The sequence below is a fragment of the Oncorhynchus mykiss genome, chromosome 18 (genome assembly GCF_057628025.1).
Source record: "Oncorhynchus mykiss isolate SJ-2025 chromosome 18, ASM5762802v1, whole genome shotgun sequence".
NCBI lineage: Eukaryota > Metazoa > Chordata > Actinopteri > Salmoniformes > Salmonidae > Oncorhynchus > Oncorhynchus mykiss.
The window spans coordinates 70505230-70525382 of NC_143039.1; the positions used below are offsets into that span (position 1 = coordinate 70505230).

General features: G+C 42.9%; 1 protein-coding gene across 46 annotated transcripts in view; it reads left to right on the forward strand.

The window, feature by feature from the left end:
• Positions 1 to 20153, forward strand: part of LOC110496881 (focal adhesion kinase 1) — a 239294-nt gene that overhangs the window by 153022 nt on the left and 66119 nt on the right. For all 46 annotated transcript variants that reach the window (XM_090209272.1, XM_090209259.1, XM_090209261.1 and 43 more), the window contains 6 exons: positions 4782 to 4861; positions 4983 to 5045; positions 11963 to 12017; positions 17719 to 17859; positions 18420 to 18497; positions 19371 to 19478. In XM_090209272.1, coding sequence (XP_090065398.1) covers positions 4782 to 4861; positions 4983 to 5045; positions 11963 to 12017; positions 17719 to 17859; positions 18420 to 18497; positions 19371 to 19478 — 525 coding nt within the window. The remainder of the gene's footprint in view (positions 1 to 4781; positions 4862 to 4982; positions 5046 to 11962; positions 12018 to 17718; positions 17860 to 18419; positions 18498 to 19370; positions 19479 to 20153) is intronic.

The following is a 20153-nucleotide window of genomic DNA, read 5'->3' on the forward strand; positions in this document are numbered from 1 at the left end:
TGGAGCCAAATACAGGACCATTCTGGAAGAAAACCTGATAGAGTCTGCAAAAGACCTGAGACTGGGACGGAGATTTGTCTTCCAACAAGACAATGATCCAAAACATAAAGCAAAATCTACAATGGAATGGTTCAAAAATAAACATATCCAGGTGTTAGAATGGCCAAGTCAAAGTCCAGACCTGAATCCAATCGAGAATCTGTGGAAAGAACTGAAAACTGCTGTTCACAAATGCTCTCCATCCAACCTCACTGAGCTCGAGCTGTTTTGCAAGGAGGAATGGGAAAAAATTTCAGTCTCTCGATGTGCAAAACTGATAGAGACATACCCCAAGCGACTTACAGCTGTAATCGCAGCAAAAGGTGGCGCTACAAAGTATTAACTTAAGGGGGCTGAATAATTTTGCACGCCCAATTTTTCAGTTTTTGATTTGTTAAAAAAGTTTGAAATATCCAATAAATGTCGTTCCACTTCATGATTGTGTCCCACTTGTTGTTGATTCTTCACAAAAAAATACAGTTTTATATCTTTATGTTTGAAGCCTGAAATGTGGCAAAAGGTCGCAAAGTTCAAAGGGGCCGAATACTTTCGCAAGGCACTGTATCTGGGATGTTTTCAGTGCATTGTGAATGCTTTCAGACAATGCGATTAATCGCTATCAAAAAAACAAGTGCACTAAAATTACAAAAAGCAAACGAGTTAGCTGATGAACTCTGGCAGCCCTAAAACCCACACACCCCAAAACATTATCCATGGGAGTTGATTAACAGAGAGACAGCCTGGTTTCTAACAGGCCATTGACCACGCTATTTCAAAGCATACTTGGCTAGGCCTATTTATTCAACAACACTGTAACCGCAGGCATATAGCACTTCTAACAGTGTGTGTATGTGTTTGTGCAGCCATGTGTGCAAATTGTGTGTGTGTGTGTCTGAGGGATCCAAGCCTTTACTGTGTGTGTGGGAGTGTATGGGTGCAGTAGGGGAGAGGTATTAGGAAGTAACACACGGTGTGTAACCACCCGCGGGGCTGTAGAAGCAGAGAGGTGAACTGGGTTAGTGAGCCTAGGGGGGCTCTGCCTGGTGTCTGGCGCTCTGGGGAAGAGACACTCCCTCCCATCCAGACGGGGGAGAAAAGAGGCCATTTTTACAGCAGTGAAAAACATTTGGGCTCACTTGTGAGTTTTACTCTTGTGGTTTTAAAATTCAAAAGGCACTTGCACATCTGAGCTATCTTTGTTTTAGGTGCATGGTAACAGTTGAATAACATGAGAGTAAAAAGAGGAAACTCGCACACTGCTTTGCTAGTATCACTGCTTTGCTAGTATCACTGCTCTGTTAGTATCACTGCTTTGCTAGTATCACTGCTCTTGCTGGTATCACTGCTTTGCTAGTATCACTGCTCTTGCTGGTATCACTGCTTTGCTAGTATCACTGCTCTGTTAGTATCACTGCTTTGCTAGTATCACTGCTCTTGCTGGTATCACTGCTTTGCTAGTATCACTGCTCTTGCTGGTATCACTGCTTTGCTAGTATCACTGCTCTTGCTGGTATCACTGCTCTTGCTGTGATCACTGCTTTGCTAGTATCACTGCTCTTGCTGGTATCACTGCTCTTGCTGTGATCACTGCTTTGCTAGTATCACTGCTCTTGCTGGTATCACTGCTCTTGCTGTGATCACTGCTTTGCTAGTATCACTGCTCTTGCTGGTATCACTGCTTTGCTGGTATCACTGCTTTGCTAGTATCACTGCTTTGCTAGTATCACTGCTTTGCTAGTATCCCTGCTTTGCTGGTATCACTGCTTTGCTAGTATCACTGCTCTTGCTGGTATCACTGCTTTCCTAGTATCACTGCTCTTGCTGGTATCACTGCTTTGCTAGTATCACTGCTCTTGCTGGTATCACTGCTTTGCTAGTATCACTGCTTTGCTAGTATCCCTGCTTTGCTGGTATCACTGCTCTTGCTGGTATTACTGCTTTGTTGGTACCACTGCTTTGCTGGTATCACTGCTTTGCTAGTATCACTGCTTTGCTAGTATCACTGCTGTGCTAGTATCACTGCTTTGCTGGTACCACTGCTTTGCTAGTATCACTGCTTTGCTATTATCACTGCTTTGCTGGTATCACTGCTTTGCTAGTATCACTGCTTTTCTAGTATCACTGCTCTTGCTGGTATCACTGCTCTGCTAGTATCACTGCTTTGCTAGTATCACTGCTCTTGCTGGTACCACTGCTTTGCTAGTATCACTGCTTTGCTAGTATCACTGCTTTGCTGGTATCACTGCTTTGCTGGTACCACTGCTTTGCTAGTATCACTGCTTTGCTGGTATCACTGCTTTGCTGGTATCACTGCTTTGCTAGTATCACTGCTTTGCTAGTATCACTGCTTTGCTAGTATCACTGCTCTTGCTGGTACCACTGTTTTGCTAGTATCACTGCTTTGCTAGTATTACTGCTTTGCTGGTACCACTGCTTTGCTAGTATCACTGCTTTGCTAGTATCACTGCTCTTGCTGGTATCACTGCTCTTGCTGGTATCACTGCTCTGCTAGTATCACTGCTTTGCTAGTATCACTGCTTTGCTAGTATCACTGCTCTTGCTGTTTCCACTGTTTTGCTGGTACCACTGCTTTGCTAGTGTCACTGCTTTGCTAGTGTTACTGCTTTGCTGGTATCACTGCTTTGCTAGTATAACTGCTTTGCTAGTATCACTGCTTTGCTAGTATTACTGCTTTGCTAGTATCACTGCTTTGCTAGTATCACTGCTTTGCTAGTATCACTGCTCTTGCTGGTACCACTGTTTTGCTAGTATCACTGCTTTGCTAGTATCACTGCTTTGCTTTTATCACTGCTCTTGCTGGTACCACTGTTTTGCTGGTATCACTGCTTTGCTAGTATCACTGCTTTGCTAGTATCACTGCTTTGCTAGTATCACTGCTTTGCTGGTACCACTGCTTTGCTAGTATCACTGCTTTGCTAGTATCACTGCTTTGCTAGTATCACTGCTTTGCTGGTATCACTGCTTTGTTGGTATCACTGCTTTGCTGGTATCACTGCTTTGCTAGTATCACTGCTTTGCTAGTATCACTGCTTTGCTGGTATCACTGCTTTGCTAGTATCACTGCTTTGCTGGTACCACTGCTTTTTATTAAGCTTTATGATTTTGCCTCGCTGCGAGCAGTGAGCAGTGTGCTGGTTTCCTCTTTTTGCTCTCATGGTTTTGCTGAGTGCCAGCTGAGAGGAAAATGGTACTGATGGAAGGTGAACGGTCAGTGTTTGAAGGGCTAATCATGGAGCATGAGAAGAGCTTCTGTCCTGAATTCAGTCTGGTGTGGAAGAACACCTTCAGGAAGCAGGATCTGTTTCCATGATCTACAGTGGCAGAATCAATGTCTGTATTGGTGTTAGAATACAAAGAGCCGGCGCTCAACATGACAAATGGAACATTCAGAGAGGACATAATAGCCTCTCGCTATCATTCAGAAGCAAACACTCATCTGTCTCAGGAAATGTCTCGCTCTGTGTCAGTCTGCTAGTGTTGTGTTGCTATCACTGCAGGTGCACCCACCCAGCCTTTATCAATCAATATCACCGTTAGGTTCTTATGGGCTGTTATTACGGGTGATAAGATTTAATGTTTCTGCCACTGTCTGTCTCTCTCACTCTGTCTGTGTCTTTCTGTCTCTCTCTGGAGGGAGGGATGGATGGAGTGTTTATTGAAGAGCTGTATAGCAGTAAGGTCCCCCTCAATGCCTTTGTCCCCTGTGTTCTACCCCTCATTCTAGAAGTCAGTGTGTTCTATCCTTCATTCTAGAAGTCAGTGTGTTCTACCCCTCATTCTAGAAGTCAGTGTGTTCTACCCCTCATTCTAGAAGTCAGTGTGTTCTATCCTTCATTCTAGAAGCCAGTGTGTTCTATCCTTCATTCTAGAAGTCAGTGTGTTCTACCCTTCATTCTAGAAGTCAGTGTGTTCTACCCCTCATTATAGAAGTCAGTGTGTTCTACCCCTCTGTCTGGAAGTCAGTGTGTTCTATCCTTCATTCTAGAAGTCAGTGTGTTCTACCCCTCATTTTAGAAGTCAGTGCGTTCTACCCCTCATTCTAGAAGTCAGTGTGTTCCATCCTTCATTCTAGAAGTCAGTGTGTTCTACCCCTCATTCTAGAAGTCAGTGTGTTCCATCCTTCATTCTAGAAGACAGTGTGTTCTACCCCATTCTAGAAGTCAGTGTGTTCTACCCCTCATTCTAGAAGTCAGTGTGTTCTACCCCTCATTCTAGAAGTCAGTGTGTTCTATCCTTCATTCTAGAAGTCAGTGTGTTCTATCCTTCATTCTAGAAGTCAGTGTGTTCTATCCCTCATTCTAGAAGTCAGTGTGTTCCATCCTTCATTCTAGAAGTCAGTGTGTTCTATCCCTCATTCTAGAAGTCAGTGTGTTCTATCCCTCATTCTAGAAGTCGATGTGTTCTACCCCTCATTCTAGAAGCCAGTGTGTTCTACCCTTCATTCTAGAAGGCAGTGTGTTCTACCCCTCATTCTAGAAGACAGTCTGTTCTACCCCTCCCTCTAGAAGACAGTGTTCATGTGTGACATCTGCTTGCTCTGCTCTGTGTAAAGCCCCCCTACTCCCTCCATACAGAAACACCAGGGCCCAGATTTCAGTTTTCTAGTCTCCCGTTCTAAAACCAAATCAAATCAAAGAGTGTAGGTCATATGCACAGAAAAAAACAAATACTAGTGCAATGGGGCAATAACATGAAAGCATGTCTTCGGTTCTGTCTTTCAGGTGAAAAATGACTACATGGTGGAGATAGCGGATCAGGTTGAGCAAGACATTGCACTTAAGTTGGGATGCCTTGAAATCAGGTCAGTTTACAGTTATCCAAGATTGGTCAAATGTTCTGTTCTCTCATGGGCGCTAGCTAGCTCCCATGTTGTTACAGTTCTCATTGACACCCCCACTCACCAAGACATGTTTCCCTTACAGGAGATTCTTCCGGGAGATGCGAGGAAATGCCCTGGACAAAAAATCGAACTATGAACTATTAGAGTAAGTCCCCTTTTGGATTGATTGTCATCTGTTAATAGCTTAGGTTTCTCTGCTCACTGTAAGAATCAACTATTCAGTCAATATTGTAGGTCTCTGTTGATCTTTACCCAGAAACAACAAGAGGAATTCCTATAAAGGGGATTAAATGCATTTATTTACGTTAGCTCAAATATAATTTCCTGAGATATCCTACCTATATCTTTGATATCCTATAACCTCAATACACAAAATCATCTTGAAGTGGACTATTTGTACCTAGTACACTGAGATCAGTACCAATGGTATCAGCAGCCTTGCCTAGTGTGATAATGGGTTATATGATAACCATCCCTCATAAAGATCACGTAGGTCAACCTAGTGTGATAATGGGTTATATGATAACCATCCCTCATAAAGATCACGTAGGTCAACCTAGTGTGATAATGGGTTATATGATAACCATCCTTCATAAAGATCACGTAGGTCAACCTAGTGTGTTAATGGGTTATACAGTATGTGAACCATCCTTCATAAAGATCACGTAGGTCAACCTAGTGTGATAATGGGTTATATGATAACCATCCCTCATAAAGATCACGTAGGTCAACCTAGTGTGATAATGGGTTATATGATAACCATCCTTCATAAAGATCACGTAGGTCAACCTAGTGTGTTAATGGGTTATACAGTATGTGAACCATCCTTCATAAAGATCACGTAGGTCAACCTAGTGTGATAATGGGTTATATGATAACCATCCTTCATAAAGATCACGTAGGTCAACCTAGTGTGTTAACGGGTTATACAGTATGTGAACCATCCTTCATAAAGATCACGTAGGTCAGTGGTTCTCAAACCTCTCCTGGGGACCAACAGACGTTTCACAATGTTGTTGTAGCCCTGAACTAACTCACCTGATTCAACTAGTCAAGGGCGTAATGACTAGTTGACCATCTGAATCAGGTGTGCAAGCTGTGGAATAGTTCAAATACATGGAGGACCTGGGAGTCCCCGAGGAGAGGTTTGAGAACCCCTGACAAAAGAGCCATGGCCATTTTGAAACCCCCTCCAGGGTCTTAGGTCTGCGGGCCAACATGCTTGTCTGAGCTATGCTATTTGATAAAGTTTGAAAGGTCACCTTAGTCATGCATGTTTCTAACAATGCATTCCAATTAGTCCTTTTGTCATATGCTCAGGCCTTCAGTCTCTAACTAGGCTAATCACTAACATCCCTCTCTCTTTTCTCTCTGTATTGATTGAAAAAAATGGAGGTACCTTCATATATCTTATGCCTGATGGATGAATAGGAGAGGGGGAGAGAGACCAAGACCTCGCATTGTGTTCTGCCTCCTTTCAGAGGGAAGAATCTCTCTCACACCTCCTTCCTTATGCAGGGAAAATGTATGGCTGCATCCCAAAATGGCACACGATTCCCTACATAGTGCACTATGAAGCCCTATGGAACCTGGTCAAACGTAGTACACTATAAATGGTGCCATTTGGGACATAACCCAATGTCCTACTTGGCTGGTTCCAAGGATATGCAAAGTTAAGGGATGTATTAATTCCACTGGGCCTGCGGGCAGGTTGTAAGGCAGGGCACTGCCTGAGAAACATGCCTAACAAGATATGCAGACATGGGGCTCATTGTGTTGGCTAGCATTAGTTACAGGTCAATCAATCCACTTACCCACATACACAGAGCCCAGCACTGAGGGGGAAGGGGAGGAAAGGAAGGGGAGAGAGGGGGATGTATGGGAGTGAGAGGAAGAGGAGAGAGGAAGAGAGAAGGGAGGGAAGAAGGAGAAAAAAGAGGAGGAGGAGGAGAGGAACAGAGAGGAGAAAATGGGAGATATGGGAAGGAGAGAAAGAGGAGGAGGAGGAGGAGAGGAACCGAGAGGAGGAGAAAGAGAGGAGAGGAGGAGATAAGGGTGGAAATGGGAAGGGAGGGAGAGAGAAAGAAAGGGTAGCAGGGACACTCCAATCAGAGAGTACTTCCAGTCTGGGTGACTGATGGAGGGAGAGAAAGGGGAAGGAGAGGAGGGAAAGAGGGAGGTTCAACCTGGTGGGAAACTTGGATTACTGTAGTGCATGGGATTAATACTGAGCATGGGGGAAATCATAATGTTGTGTTTCAGCACTGCTAAAACTACAGAACAGGTTTCCTCTTGATTTAACATAGCTAGGCTACTTCCTACATCCTTTCGTTATTATACTACATACATCCCTTAAGTGCCAATCTGTTTGTGCCGTCATGCCAACTCCTTGTAACTCATTGTCGTGGCATACAGATCCTCAAATACACCTACAGTGCCTTGAGAAAGTATTCAAACCCCTTGACTTTTTCCACATTTTCTTGTTACAGCCTGAATTTAAAATTGATTAAATTGAGATTTTGTGTCACTGGCCTACACACAATACTCCATAATGTCAAAGTGGTATCGGTACCAAGTCAGTGTGCAGCGGTACAGGTTAGTTGAGGTAATTTCTAAATGTAGGTAGGGGTGAAGTGGCTATGCATAGATAATAAACAGCGAGTCGCAGTAGTGTAAAAACAAATGGGGGGTCAATGTAAATAGTCCGGTGGCCATTTGATTAATTGTTCAGCAGTCTTATGGCTTGGGGTTAGAAGCTGTTATGGAGCCTTCGGTCCTAGACTTGGCGCTCCGGTACCACTTGCCGTGCAGGTAGCAGAGAAAACAGTTTGACTTAGGTGACTGGAGTCTCTGACAATCTTTTGGGCTTTGCTCTGACACCGCCTAGTATATAGGTCCTGGATGGCAGGAAGCTTGGCCCCAGTGATGTACTGGGCCGTACGCACTATCCTCTGTAACACCTTACGGTCGGATGCCGAGAAGTTGCCATACCAGGCGGTGATGCAACCGGTCAGGATGCTCTCGATGGTGCAGCTGTAGAACTTTTTGAGGATCTGGTGATCCATGCCAAATATTTTCAGTCTCCTGAGGGGAAAAAGGTGTTGTCGTGCACTCTTCACGACTGTCTTGGTATGTTTGGACCATGATAGTTCATTGATGATGTGCACACCAAGGAACTTGGAACTCTCGACTCGCTCCACTACAGCCCCGCAATGTTAATTGGCGCCTGTTCGGCCTAGCCTTTTCCTGTAGGCCACGATCAGCTCCTTTGTCTTGCTCACATTGAGGGAGAGGTTGTTTTCCTGGAACCACACTGCCAGGTCTCTGACCTCCTCCCTATAGGCTGTCTCATTGTTGTCGGTGATCATGCCTACCACTGTTGCATGGACTCACTGTGTGTGCAATAATAGTGTTTAACAAGATTTTTGAATGACTACCTCATCTCTGTACCCCACAAAAACAATTATCTGTATGGTCCCTCAGTCGAGCAGTGAATTTCAAACACTTATTCAGCCACAAAGATCAGGGAGGTTTTCCAATGCCTCACAACGAAGGACACCTATTGGTAGATGGGTATATAAATAAAGCTAACATTGAATATCTCTTTAAGCATGGTGAAGTTATTAATTACACTTTGGATGGTGTATCAATACACCCAGTCACTACAAAGATACAGGTGTCCTTCCTAACTCAGTTGCCTGAGAGGAAGGAAACCTTCAAATAGTTTGTTTAATAGCTGTGATAGGAGAAAACTGAGGATGGACCAACAAAAATTGTAGTTACTCCACAATACTAACCTAAATGACAGCGTGAAAAGGAGAACTGTACAGAATAAAACATATTCTAAAACATTCATCCTGTTTGCAATAAGGCACTAAAGTAAAACTGAAAAAAAGAAATGGCAAAGAAATTAATTTTATCTCCTAAATACAAAGTGGTATGTTTGGGGAAAATCCAACACAACACATTACTGATTACTACTCTTCATATTTTCAAGCATGGGGGTGGCTGCATCATGTTATGGGTATGCTTGTCATCGGCAAGGACTAGGGATTTTTTTAGGATAAAAAGAATAGAGCAAAGCATAGGCATGATCCTAGAGGAAAACCTGGTTGTCTGCTTTCCAACAGATACTGGGAAATAAATGTACCTTTCAGCAGGACAATAACCTAAAACACAAGGCCAAATATACACTGGAGTTGCTTACCAAGACGACATTGAATGTCCCTGAGTGGCATAGTTACAGTTTTGACTTAAATCGGCTTTAAACACCGGCATTGCTAAACACCTACACCTGCATTGCTTGCTGTTTGGGGTTTTAGGCTGGGTTTTAGGCTGGGTTTCTGTACAGCACTTTGAGATATCAGCTGATGTACGAAGGGCTATATACATTTGATTTGATTTGATTTAAAATCTATGGCAAGACTTGAACATGGCTGTCTAGCAATGATCAACAACCAACTTGACAGAGCTTGAAGTATACAAAAAATAAAGTGCAAATATTGTACAATCCAGTTGTGCAAAGCTCTTAGAGACATACCTAGAAAGACTCACAGCTGTAATCGCTGCCAAAGGTGATTCTAACATGTATTGACTCAGGGGGGTAGATAATTATGTAAATTAGAAATTTCTGTATTTCATTTTCAATAAATGTGCTAAAATGTTTTCACTTTGTTATTATGGGGCATTGTGTATAGATGTATATATATTGAATCCATTTTTAATTCAGACTGTATCACAGCAAAATATGTAATAAGGCAAGGGGTTATCAGCAAAGCTTCATCATGTTAATGCCAAGGCAGCATCCATTTTCTGGCAGCTTTTCTGGCCCTGGCCTTATAAATGATGTTGATTGATTCTGGCCGGCGGAATGTAAATGGCCATGGGAGCACCTCGTGTTTTAACAAGCTATCTTTTCATAGAGCCCTTATGATGAATTGATTGTGTGGGAGGGAAGAATTTAAAGGCTTTAAAACCTACACTGTGACATCTCAAGGACCCTCTCTCTCTCTCTCTCTCTCTCTCTCTCTCTCTCTCTCTCTCTCTCTCTCTCTCTCTCTCTCTCTCTCTCTCTCTCTCAGGTATTCTTCCCTGCAAACCTGTCTCTCTCCCTTTCTCTCTCTCTCTCTCTCTCTCTCTCTCTCTCTCTCTCTCTCTCTCTCTCTCTCTCTCTCCCTTTCTCTCACTCTCTCTGGTTAGTCATTAGCCAATGTCGTGTTTAGCTGTTTTTACATCCACTTTTCCTTCCTTTTCTCCGTACACAGACCGATAAGCTATAGAATTCAGAAGGTATTAATAACCCTTGAATTATTCCACATTTTGTTGTTTTACAGCCTAAATTAAATAGATTGCTTTTGTCAAAATTCTACTAATAAAACCCAATTATGACAAAGTGAAAACATGTTTTTATAAATTTTAGCAAATGTATTTCAAATTAAATATCTAATTTACTTAAGTATTCACACAACTGACTCAATGCATGTTAGAATCACCTTTGGCGGTGATTACATCTGTGAGTGTTTCTGGGTAAGTCTCCAAGAGCTTTGAACAACTGGATTGTGCAACATTTTCCCATTTATTATTAAAAAAATTATTCAAGTTGGTTGTTAATCATTGCTTGACAACCTTTTTCAAGTCTTGCCATAGATTTTAAAGCCGATTTAAGTCAAAACTGTAACTAGGCCACTCAGGGACATTCAATGTCGTCTTGGTAAGCAACTCCAGCGTATATTTGGCCTTGTGAAAGGTGAATTCATCTCCCAGTGTCCAGTGTCCGATGGAAAGCAGACTGAACCAGATGTACCTCTAGGATCTTGCCTGTGCTTAGCTCCGTTCCGTAGATTTTTTTTTATCTTGAAAAGCTCCCCAGTCCTTAATGATTACAGGCATACCCATAACATGATGCAGCCACCACTTTGCTTGAAAATATAACATTTGTTTTCAGAACAATTTTTTTGCAGTGTTACTTTAGAGCCTTATTGCAAACAGGATGTAGGTTTTGGAATATTTTTTATTCTGTACAGATGTGCGTCTTTTCACTGTCATTTTGGTTAGTATTGTGGAGTAATTTCAATGTTGTTGAGCCATCCTCAGTTTTCTCCTATCACTGCCATTAAACTATGTAACTGTCTTAAAGTCTCCATTGGCCTTCTTCTCCTTCCTCTGTGTTTGAAATTCGCTGCCTGACTAAGGGACCATACAGATACTGTAATTGTATGTGTGGGGTACAGAGATGAGGTAGTCATTCAAAAATCTTGTTAAAAACTATTATTGCACACAGACGGAGTCCATGCAACTTATTATGTGACTTGTGCACATTTCTACTCCTGAACTAATTTGTCAAAATTCCCCTTTGACATTATGGGGTATTGTGTTTAGGCCAACAAACAACAGTATATTTCATCAATTTAAATTCAGGATTTAACACAACAAAATGTGGAAAAAGTCCAGGGGTGTGAATACTTTCTGAAGGCACTATGTTTTGTGAATAACAGCTGGTAGCCTAGCGGTTAAGAGTATTGGGGGAGTAACCGAAAGGTCGAATGGTTCGAAATCCCGAGCCGAATACGTGGAAAATCTGTCAATGTACTCTTGAGCAAGGCACTTATCCCTAATTGCTCCTGTAAGTTTAGATAAAAGCGTCTGCTAATGACTAAAATGGCAATGTCAACTTCAGAGGCCTGAGCTGCAGTATTTACGTTAGATACTGTATGTCCTACTAATGACCCTGAGTAAATGGATGTGTTTCTCTCCTGTTTCCCTGGTAGATCAGTATCAGAGAGATACAATTCTGAGACGGGGTGACGTTTCCACTAAGTACACATCTAGGATCAGCTTCCAATCCTGACCTTAACTATTAGTGTGGAAAATGCAAAACTGACCCAATATCAGCATTTAGGGGCAACTTCATCCTACACCAATTCAGTCAGTAGACAATGTGGATGTGTTGATATTCATCCGAAAGTAGACAATTAGCATTCATTGCTAAAGTGAAAGTTTTGCATTCTCATGTGTCTTGCTAAACTGATGTTCTCCTTTTCCTCTGCTCTTTTTTCTTTACAGAAAAGACGTGGGCTTAAGAAGATTCTTCCCCAAGAGTTTACTGGATTCTGTCAAGGTGAGATGATGCTTCAGAAACATTTCCTTATTCTTCCTGGGGTTGTTGATAAGAAAACATCTCTAAGGTCCAGTCAGTCTCCAATGTATTCTCAGAGATAGCACCACAGCTTCATGTCAATGTACCACGCACTGAAGATTCCATATTTCATTTCCTGCCCTCTGAAGTGTCTTATGGTACTGGACTCTTTGTTCCAACCTTGTACATGCAGAGTTGGCCTAGTTCTCGGCTTAGCCTCCCTCGTACATACAGGCCTGGGGATTAGCCCCAGCTGAATCAAACCCACTCATCTGTCAACTCCTCTCATCTCACTAGACAAAAGCACCTGACATCTGACGACTACTCTCATCTCACTAGAAAACAGCACCCGACATCCACTGAGAACAAACAGTGGGAAAATTAAGCTATTTACTGTAATATTTAGGCTAGCTAAAAACCAGTGGGTAAATGATGCTATTTACTGTAATATATAGGCTAGCTAAAAACCAGTGGGTAAATGATGCTATTTACTGTAATATATAGGCTAGCTAAAAACCAGTGGGTAAATTATGCTATTTACTGTCATATATAGGCTAGCTAAAAACCAGTGGGTAAATGATGCTATTTACTGTAATATATAGGCTAGCTAAAAACCAGTGGGTAAATGATGCTATTTACTGTAATATTTAGGCTAGCTAAAAACCAGTGGGAAAAGGATGCTATTTACTGTAATATATAGGCTAGCTAAAAACCAGTGGGTAAATGATGCTATTTACTGTAATATATAGGCTAGCTAAAAACCAGTGGGTAAATGATGCTATTTACTGTAATATATAGGCTAGCTAAAAACCAGTGGGAAAAGGATGCCATTTACTGTAATATATAGGCTAGCTAAAAACCAGTGGGTAAATGATGCTATTTACTGTAATATATAGGCTAGCTAAAAACCAGTGGGAAAAGGATGCTATTTACTGTAATATATAGGCTAGACCCATGCACAGCCTAGTACACAGTTGGATATTTTGTGTTATTGGACTAGTCAGTTTAAGCAACTCCTGAAAGGGGAATTGCGCATCTGTCTGTCTGTCTGCCATTGGCCGAATCCACTAATGTCTGTGTGTATGTGTGTGTATGCACCCACGCTCCCCAGCTGTGTTTGTGTGTGATGTGATGGATTTACGGCACGTGTGTGGGTGTACATAGCTGTTGGGCCACAATGGAGCAGGCGTGATCGTGGGGCCCAATGACCCGAGAGGGGTGGGGGGGCGTGGGTGCCTGGCAGTTAGAGAAAGAGGGGTGGACAGATGCTCTACCTGAGGGTGGGGGTGGTGCCTGACCCCGCAGCCCCACAGGTCACTGCTTTCCCTCCACCAATGGTGCAAGGGAAAGTGTACTTTATTAGGATCCATATTAGCTACTGCACATGCAGCAGCTACTCTTCCTGGGATCCACATACAACATAGAAATACAAGACAAAGTACAGAACAGTTATATACTGTACATAAAACATACAAATAAATTATAATAGAACATGTAATAAAATATGACTTATATATTGGAATTACAGCAAAAATACTATTTACACTCTATTCATACATATTCTTATCTACAATCTTTAGAAAGAGGAGAGGCACTATGATACGAAGGGAGGAAGGGGCATTCTGGGTAGGAAGGACCTCCTTCTGTCAGGCCTCAATCACCCTCCCCTCTGTCATCCATCCATCATCCATCCCCCGACTATCCACTCTGTTGTTAGTTATCTTTAGCATAGAAACCCAGTGCCCCTTCATCACCCCCAACTGTGTGCGTGCGTGCGTGCGTGCATGCGCGTAACAAATATGCATGCGAAAAGCTGTATGATTCGACTGAAGATGAAGCCTCTGACTCTGGGAGTTTAAAAACCATGATCGTCCTCACACTGTTAATTCCTGCAAATGCCTTTTCCCTACAATGACATGATTAACAGATCAAATTCTCATTGACGCACATGAAGCCACACATGCATAGACAGACAAACAGGTAAACACACACACACACACACACACTCCAGACCCCTCCTCTCTTGATGAACAGAAAAATGTTCTGGTGGTTATTCCCGCCCCTATCCACTCTGCTGGACAGAGTACATTACCTGGCAGATGGCTGAGGTCCTAATATACACATTCAAAGCATAATCTAATTAGGCAATAAAATAAATGATTGATTTCACAGTGGTGACATTTGCATAATTAGCATCTCCAGGCTTACTGGAGAAGGTTTCCATTTAGACCAATGAGGACAGGTTCCCGTGGTAAAAGTAGGGGGAGCAGAGTCAACAATGGCTGCCTCCCAAATGGCACCCTATGGGCCCTGGTCAATAGTAGTGCACCCTATTCCCTATTGGCCCTGGTCAATAGTAGTGCACCCTATTCCCTATTGGCCCTGGTCAATAGTAGTGCACTATATAAGGAATAGGGTGCCATTTAGTTTTTTTTTAAGTGATTTAGAATGAAGCACTTGTGTGGTCTAATGTCTCTATCTTGTTAAATCTCCTTTTCCTGGAGAAATCCTGATGGGTATTTGAACAGACGAAAAAAGCCCCATAAACTACACTACATAACCAAAAGTATGTGGACACCTGCTCATCGAACATCTAATTTCAAAATCATGGGCATGAATATGGAGTTGGTCCACCCTTTGCTGCTATAACAGCCTCCACTCTTCTGGGAAGGCTTTCCACTAGATATTGGAACATTGCTGTGGGGACTTGTTTCCATTTAGCCAGAAGAGCATTAGTGAGGTCAGGCACTGATGTTGGACGGTTAGGCCTGGCTCGCAGTCGGCATTCCAATTCATCCCAAAGGTGATCGATGGGGTTGAGTTCAGGTTCTGGACTATGCCAGTTCTGGACTTACTAGATTTACAACTCTTTTTTCTGGCTCTATGTCAAGTAATGCAAGGGGAAACAATGGCACAGTAGCCATTTTGGGAAGGGGTGTGGAGGACCACATACACACCATAGTAATCATGCCAGTCAAGTTCCACACTGATCTCGAGCACAGAATCGTCTAGAATGTAATTTTATGCTGTAGCGTTAAGATTTCCCTTCACTGGAACTAAGGGGCCTAGCCCAAACCATGAAAAACAGCCCCAGATCATTATTCCTCCTCCACCAAACTTTACAGTTGGCACTAAGCATTGGGACAGGTAGCGTTCTCCTGGCATCCACCGAACCCAGATTTGTCCGTCGGACTGCCAGATGTTGAAACGTGATTCATCACTCCAGAGAACACGTTTCCACTGCTCCAGTCCAATGGTGGCAAACTTTACATCACTCCAGCCGACGCTTGGCATCGCACATGGTGATCTTAGGCTTGTGTGCGTCTGCTCGGCCATGGAAACCCATTTCATGAAGCTCCCGACGAACAGTTCTTGTGCTTACATTGCTTCCAGAGGCAGTTTGGAACTCGGTAGTGAGTGTTGCCACCGAGGACAGAAGATTTTTACATGCTAAGCGTTTCAGCACTCTGTGGTCCCGTTCTGTGAGCTTGTGGTCTACCACTTCGTGGCTGAGCTGTTGTTGCTCCGAGACGTTTTCACTTCACAATAACAGCACTTACAGTTGACCCGGGAAGCTCTAGCAGGGCAGAAATTTGACGAACTGACTTGTTGGAAAAGTGGCATCTTATGATGGTGCCACGTTGAAAGCAACTGAGCTATTCAGTAAGGCAATTCTTCTGCCAATGTTTGTCTATGGAGATTGCATGGCTGTGTGTTTGATTTTATACACCTGTCAGCAACGGGTTTGGCTGAAATAGCCAAATCCACTCATTTGAAGGGGTGTCCACATACTTCTTTATATATAGTGTATATTCTCCTATTTCCAACCCCCCCTCAGCCGTCCCCCCATCCATTAAGTGGAGTGTAAAATGCTACAGGTCTGCTGTAGATGCTATGCATTCATCTGGATTTACACTCATAATGGACATCAGCTTGTGTACCAGATCTCAACTCTGGTAATGCACACTGCAACTGGCTTTAAAATCACATTCAAAAATATTTTCTAATTGAATTTAGTTAAATTTTTGTTGTTCTGCAGGGAGTTGATTTAGATGACATACTTTACAGTCATAGTTTTAATTACGTTGTGTGTTCGTGTATGCCCCTGCCAGTTTGTAGTAATAGTGTCAACGTCACCTGTCGTGAGGTCTCATGCATTTTTTATGGCGTTTAAACTCACTGCAACCCTGTAATGGACAATGAAGTCACTATTGACCCGGTCACATTGATCAGGCCAACAGCTCCACTGGCGCTCTACACTGGTTGGACTCTATGAACTAACCGAAAGGTTGCTGGATCGAATCCCCGAGCTGACAAGGTAAAAATATGCCGTTCTGCCCCTGAGCAAGGCAGTTAACCCGCCGATGACGTGGATGCCGGTTAAGGCAGCACCCCGCACCCCTCTCACTCAGGCTAGCTGTCCTTCCAGTTTGGGATCCAGGCTAGCTGTCCTTCCAGTTTGGGATCCAGGCTAGCTGTCCTTCTGGTATTGGACCCAGGCTAGCTGTCCTTCTAGTTTGGGATCCAGGCTAGCTGTCCTTCCAGTTTGGGATCCAGGCTAGCTGGCCTTCTGGTATTGGACCCAGGCTAGCTGGCCTTCTAGTTTGGGATCCAGGCTAGCTGGCCTTCTAGTTTGGGATCCAGGCTAGCTGGCCTTCTGGTATTGGACCCAGGCTAGTTGTCCTTCTAGTTTGGGATCCAGGCTAGCTGTCCTTCTAGTTTGGGATCCAGGCTAGCTGTCCTTCTAGTTTGGGATCCAGGCTAGCTGCCCTTCTAGTTTGGGATCCAGGCTAGCTATCCTTCCAGTTTGGGATCCAGGCTAGCTGGGATTCTAGTATTGGATATATATTCTAGTTCTCGGCAGAAATATATAATTTTAAAAAATGACTTTTTATTTCTGCTGCGGCAACAATTTATTAGGGTGGGCGACCGCTGTGAAGTGAATATAGGGGAAACACTGTACCATGATTGCGTTCCAAATGGCACCCTTTTCCCTTCATACAGATCAGTGAATAGGGTGTCATTTGAGAGCTAATATTAATATGTAAACCTCTCCTGGCTTAAAGTGGAGGAGAGCTTGACTTCATCACTACATGTATTGATGGGAGGTATTGACATGTTGAATGCTCCGAGCTGTCTGTTTGAACCACTGGCACACAGCTCTGACACCCATGCAAGACATGACACAAGAGGTCTCTTCACAGTCCCTGCCTCCCGCAGCCCAGAACAGACTATGGGAGGCGCACAGTACTACATAGAGCCATGACTACATGGAACTCTAATTCCACATCAAGTAACTGATTTAAGAAGAAAAATGTGATTTCAAAAACAGATTAAAAAACACACTTTATGGAACAGCGGGACTGTGAAGCAACACAAACATAGGCACAGACACATGCATACACACACACACACATGATAACATATGCACTATACACACACATACACATGGATGTAGTACTGTAGATATGGTGGAGTTGGGGCCTGAGGGCACACAGTGTGTTGTGAAATCTGTGAATGTATTGTAATGTTTTTTTTTTAATTGTATAAACTGCCTTAATTTTGCTGGACCCCAGGAAGAGTAGCTGCTGCCTTGGCAGGAACTAATGGGGATCCATGATAAATACAACATTTGGGATGCAGCCCATGTCTGCCTGTCTCTAGTAATGCCCCTCTCTCTCAGGCCAAAACCCTGCGGAAGCTGATCCAGCAGACATTCAAACAGTTTGCCAACATGAATGATGACCAGAGCATCCTCATGTTCCTGGAGATTCTGGCGCCCGTCTACAGATTCGATAAGGAGTGTTTTAAATGTGCTCTCGGGGTAGGCTGAATTCCACTATTTTATTTGTTCTGGGTTTCAAATATAACATATATATCGATAAGATGCACTTTTGAAATCCCAGAGGATAAAGGGATCTTTAAATACTAATGTCTTTAAGTATCAAGTATCAAGTTTTCAAGATGTAGCACCTTCAGTAAAGAGCAAAAAAACTGGCATGACGATGCATTTTGCATCGCACGATTATTTCCAAGGTTAAACTTGTTTTCTCAACCATTCAATTCTGATGTTCTCAGACAGTGGAGTCGAGCCTAGATATCGGGGTTGTAATTTGGATGATTCCGTCTGTCTCTCTGCAGCCTTAATGAAATGACGGTTGCATAGTGACCCCTGCTGGACATAATGAACACAATGTGTTTTTAGTTTTATCCAGCAATGACAATGACCTCAATGATGTAGCACACAGGTGTTTTCATGGTTATGAGTTGACACTTGGAAGACTGAACACTCCGTTTGATTCTCATTGTGTATGTCTCTTCTTGATTTGTGACTGAACTGAAGACAATCATCCCAATGGTTCTTTCTCTCTATCTTACTGACAGTTGAGCTGGGTCATCCAAGTAGAGTTAGCCATCGGACCTGAGGAGGGCATTAGCTACCTTACAGACAAGGGCTCAACTGTAAGTAGGAAATGTTCATATTCATATTTCTCGTGTTGTGTATCCTCCTCTTGCATCTCCACACAAAACAAGCGCAGGCCTTGCAGTAATATGACTTCTATAGCTTAAAACCAAGAACTTAAGCAAGAACATCAAACGTTCTTAAAGATATTTAGGCCCATTCCATGGTGTGGTCTTCCTCAGGGCTAGTCTAACCTATGGGCTATTCTCTCTTTCCCCTCACTATACAATATTTATTTCCCCTGAAAATATTGGTTTTCAAAGAGCATTCCTAGTCATTATGTCATGATGTCTTCAGGGGCTGAGGTAATGAGAGGGAGAGAGAGAGAGAGACTGTTTATTAAGTAAGATCCTCCCAAAATCGCCCCTGAGGGTTTTTACCCACCAAACTGAGCGTGTCATATTTTCACTGTGAGCCAAGGTTTTAAGAAAGTTTATTTCTGGAATCCAAGAGACCCCTCTTGTTCTGTAAGCAAACGATACGCCAAAAAACATCCCTATCAACAACAGAAATGTAGCAGCTTGAAATGAAGTGTTTCCAATGAAATAATAGATGGATAACACAAAATACAGCTTCCCGAGAAATAGTGTGACCATTTTAAAAGTTAGTTCTACTTTACTTCAGGAATCATCATTTGAAACGCCCCACAGCAACATTTTCCTCTCGCAAAAACACAACCCTACTGGGCACAGACATCAATTCAACGTCTAGTCCACGTTAATTCAACATGAGTTCAAAGAAATGATGTGGAAACGATGTTGATTCAACCTGTTTGTGCCCAGTGGGCTGCTCTGTGAGCTGAAATTATCATCTGCAGCACAGTTTATGATGTTAAAAAAAAAGTGATTTATTGATTCATTCCTCCCCTCCAGCCAACCCACCTGGCCAACTTCACCCAGGTGCAGACCATTGGGTACTCCGTCATGGAGGACAAGGAGAGGAAGGGCATGCTGCAGCTCAACGTGACCGGTGCTGCTGAGGTACCAATCAACCATGGTTGTCACAGATGGCACATTATTCTTTATATATGTAGGGTAAAGTACCTTAAGGATGCACACACATAATAACATCCCTTACCATGACTTGACTTGTTTAAAATGTACACAAAGTGAAAGAACTGTTGTAAATGCTGCTCATTTCAGCCATTCCAAAATGTATTGTTTTGCAGCCTGCACCCCGCCATTTCCAAATGGTTCCACATCGTCTTTCTGTTGGAGACGACTCTTACTGTAACACACATTCATCCACTCAGGGGCCCTTTCATTTCTGATGGCCCGGCCATAGAGGATGATTGTAGTATTGGGTTACTACTCTGTCTGTTAGCCATAGAGGATGATTATAGTACTGGGTTACTACTCTGTCTGTCAGCCATAGAGGATGATTATAGTATTGGGTTACTACTCTGTCTGTTGTAGAGGATGATTGTAGTATTGGGTTACTACTCTGTCAGCCATAGAGGATGATTATAGTACTGGGTTACTACTCTGTCTGTCAGTCATAGAGGATGATTATAGTATTGGGTTACTACTCTGTCTATCAGCCATAGAGGATGATTGTAGTATTGGGTTACTACTCTGTCTGTCAGCCATAGAGGATGATTGTAGTATTGGGTTACTACTCTGTCTGTCAGCCATAGAGGATGATTATAGTATTGG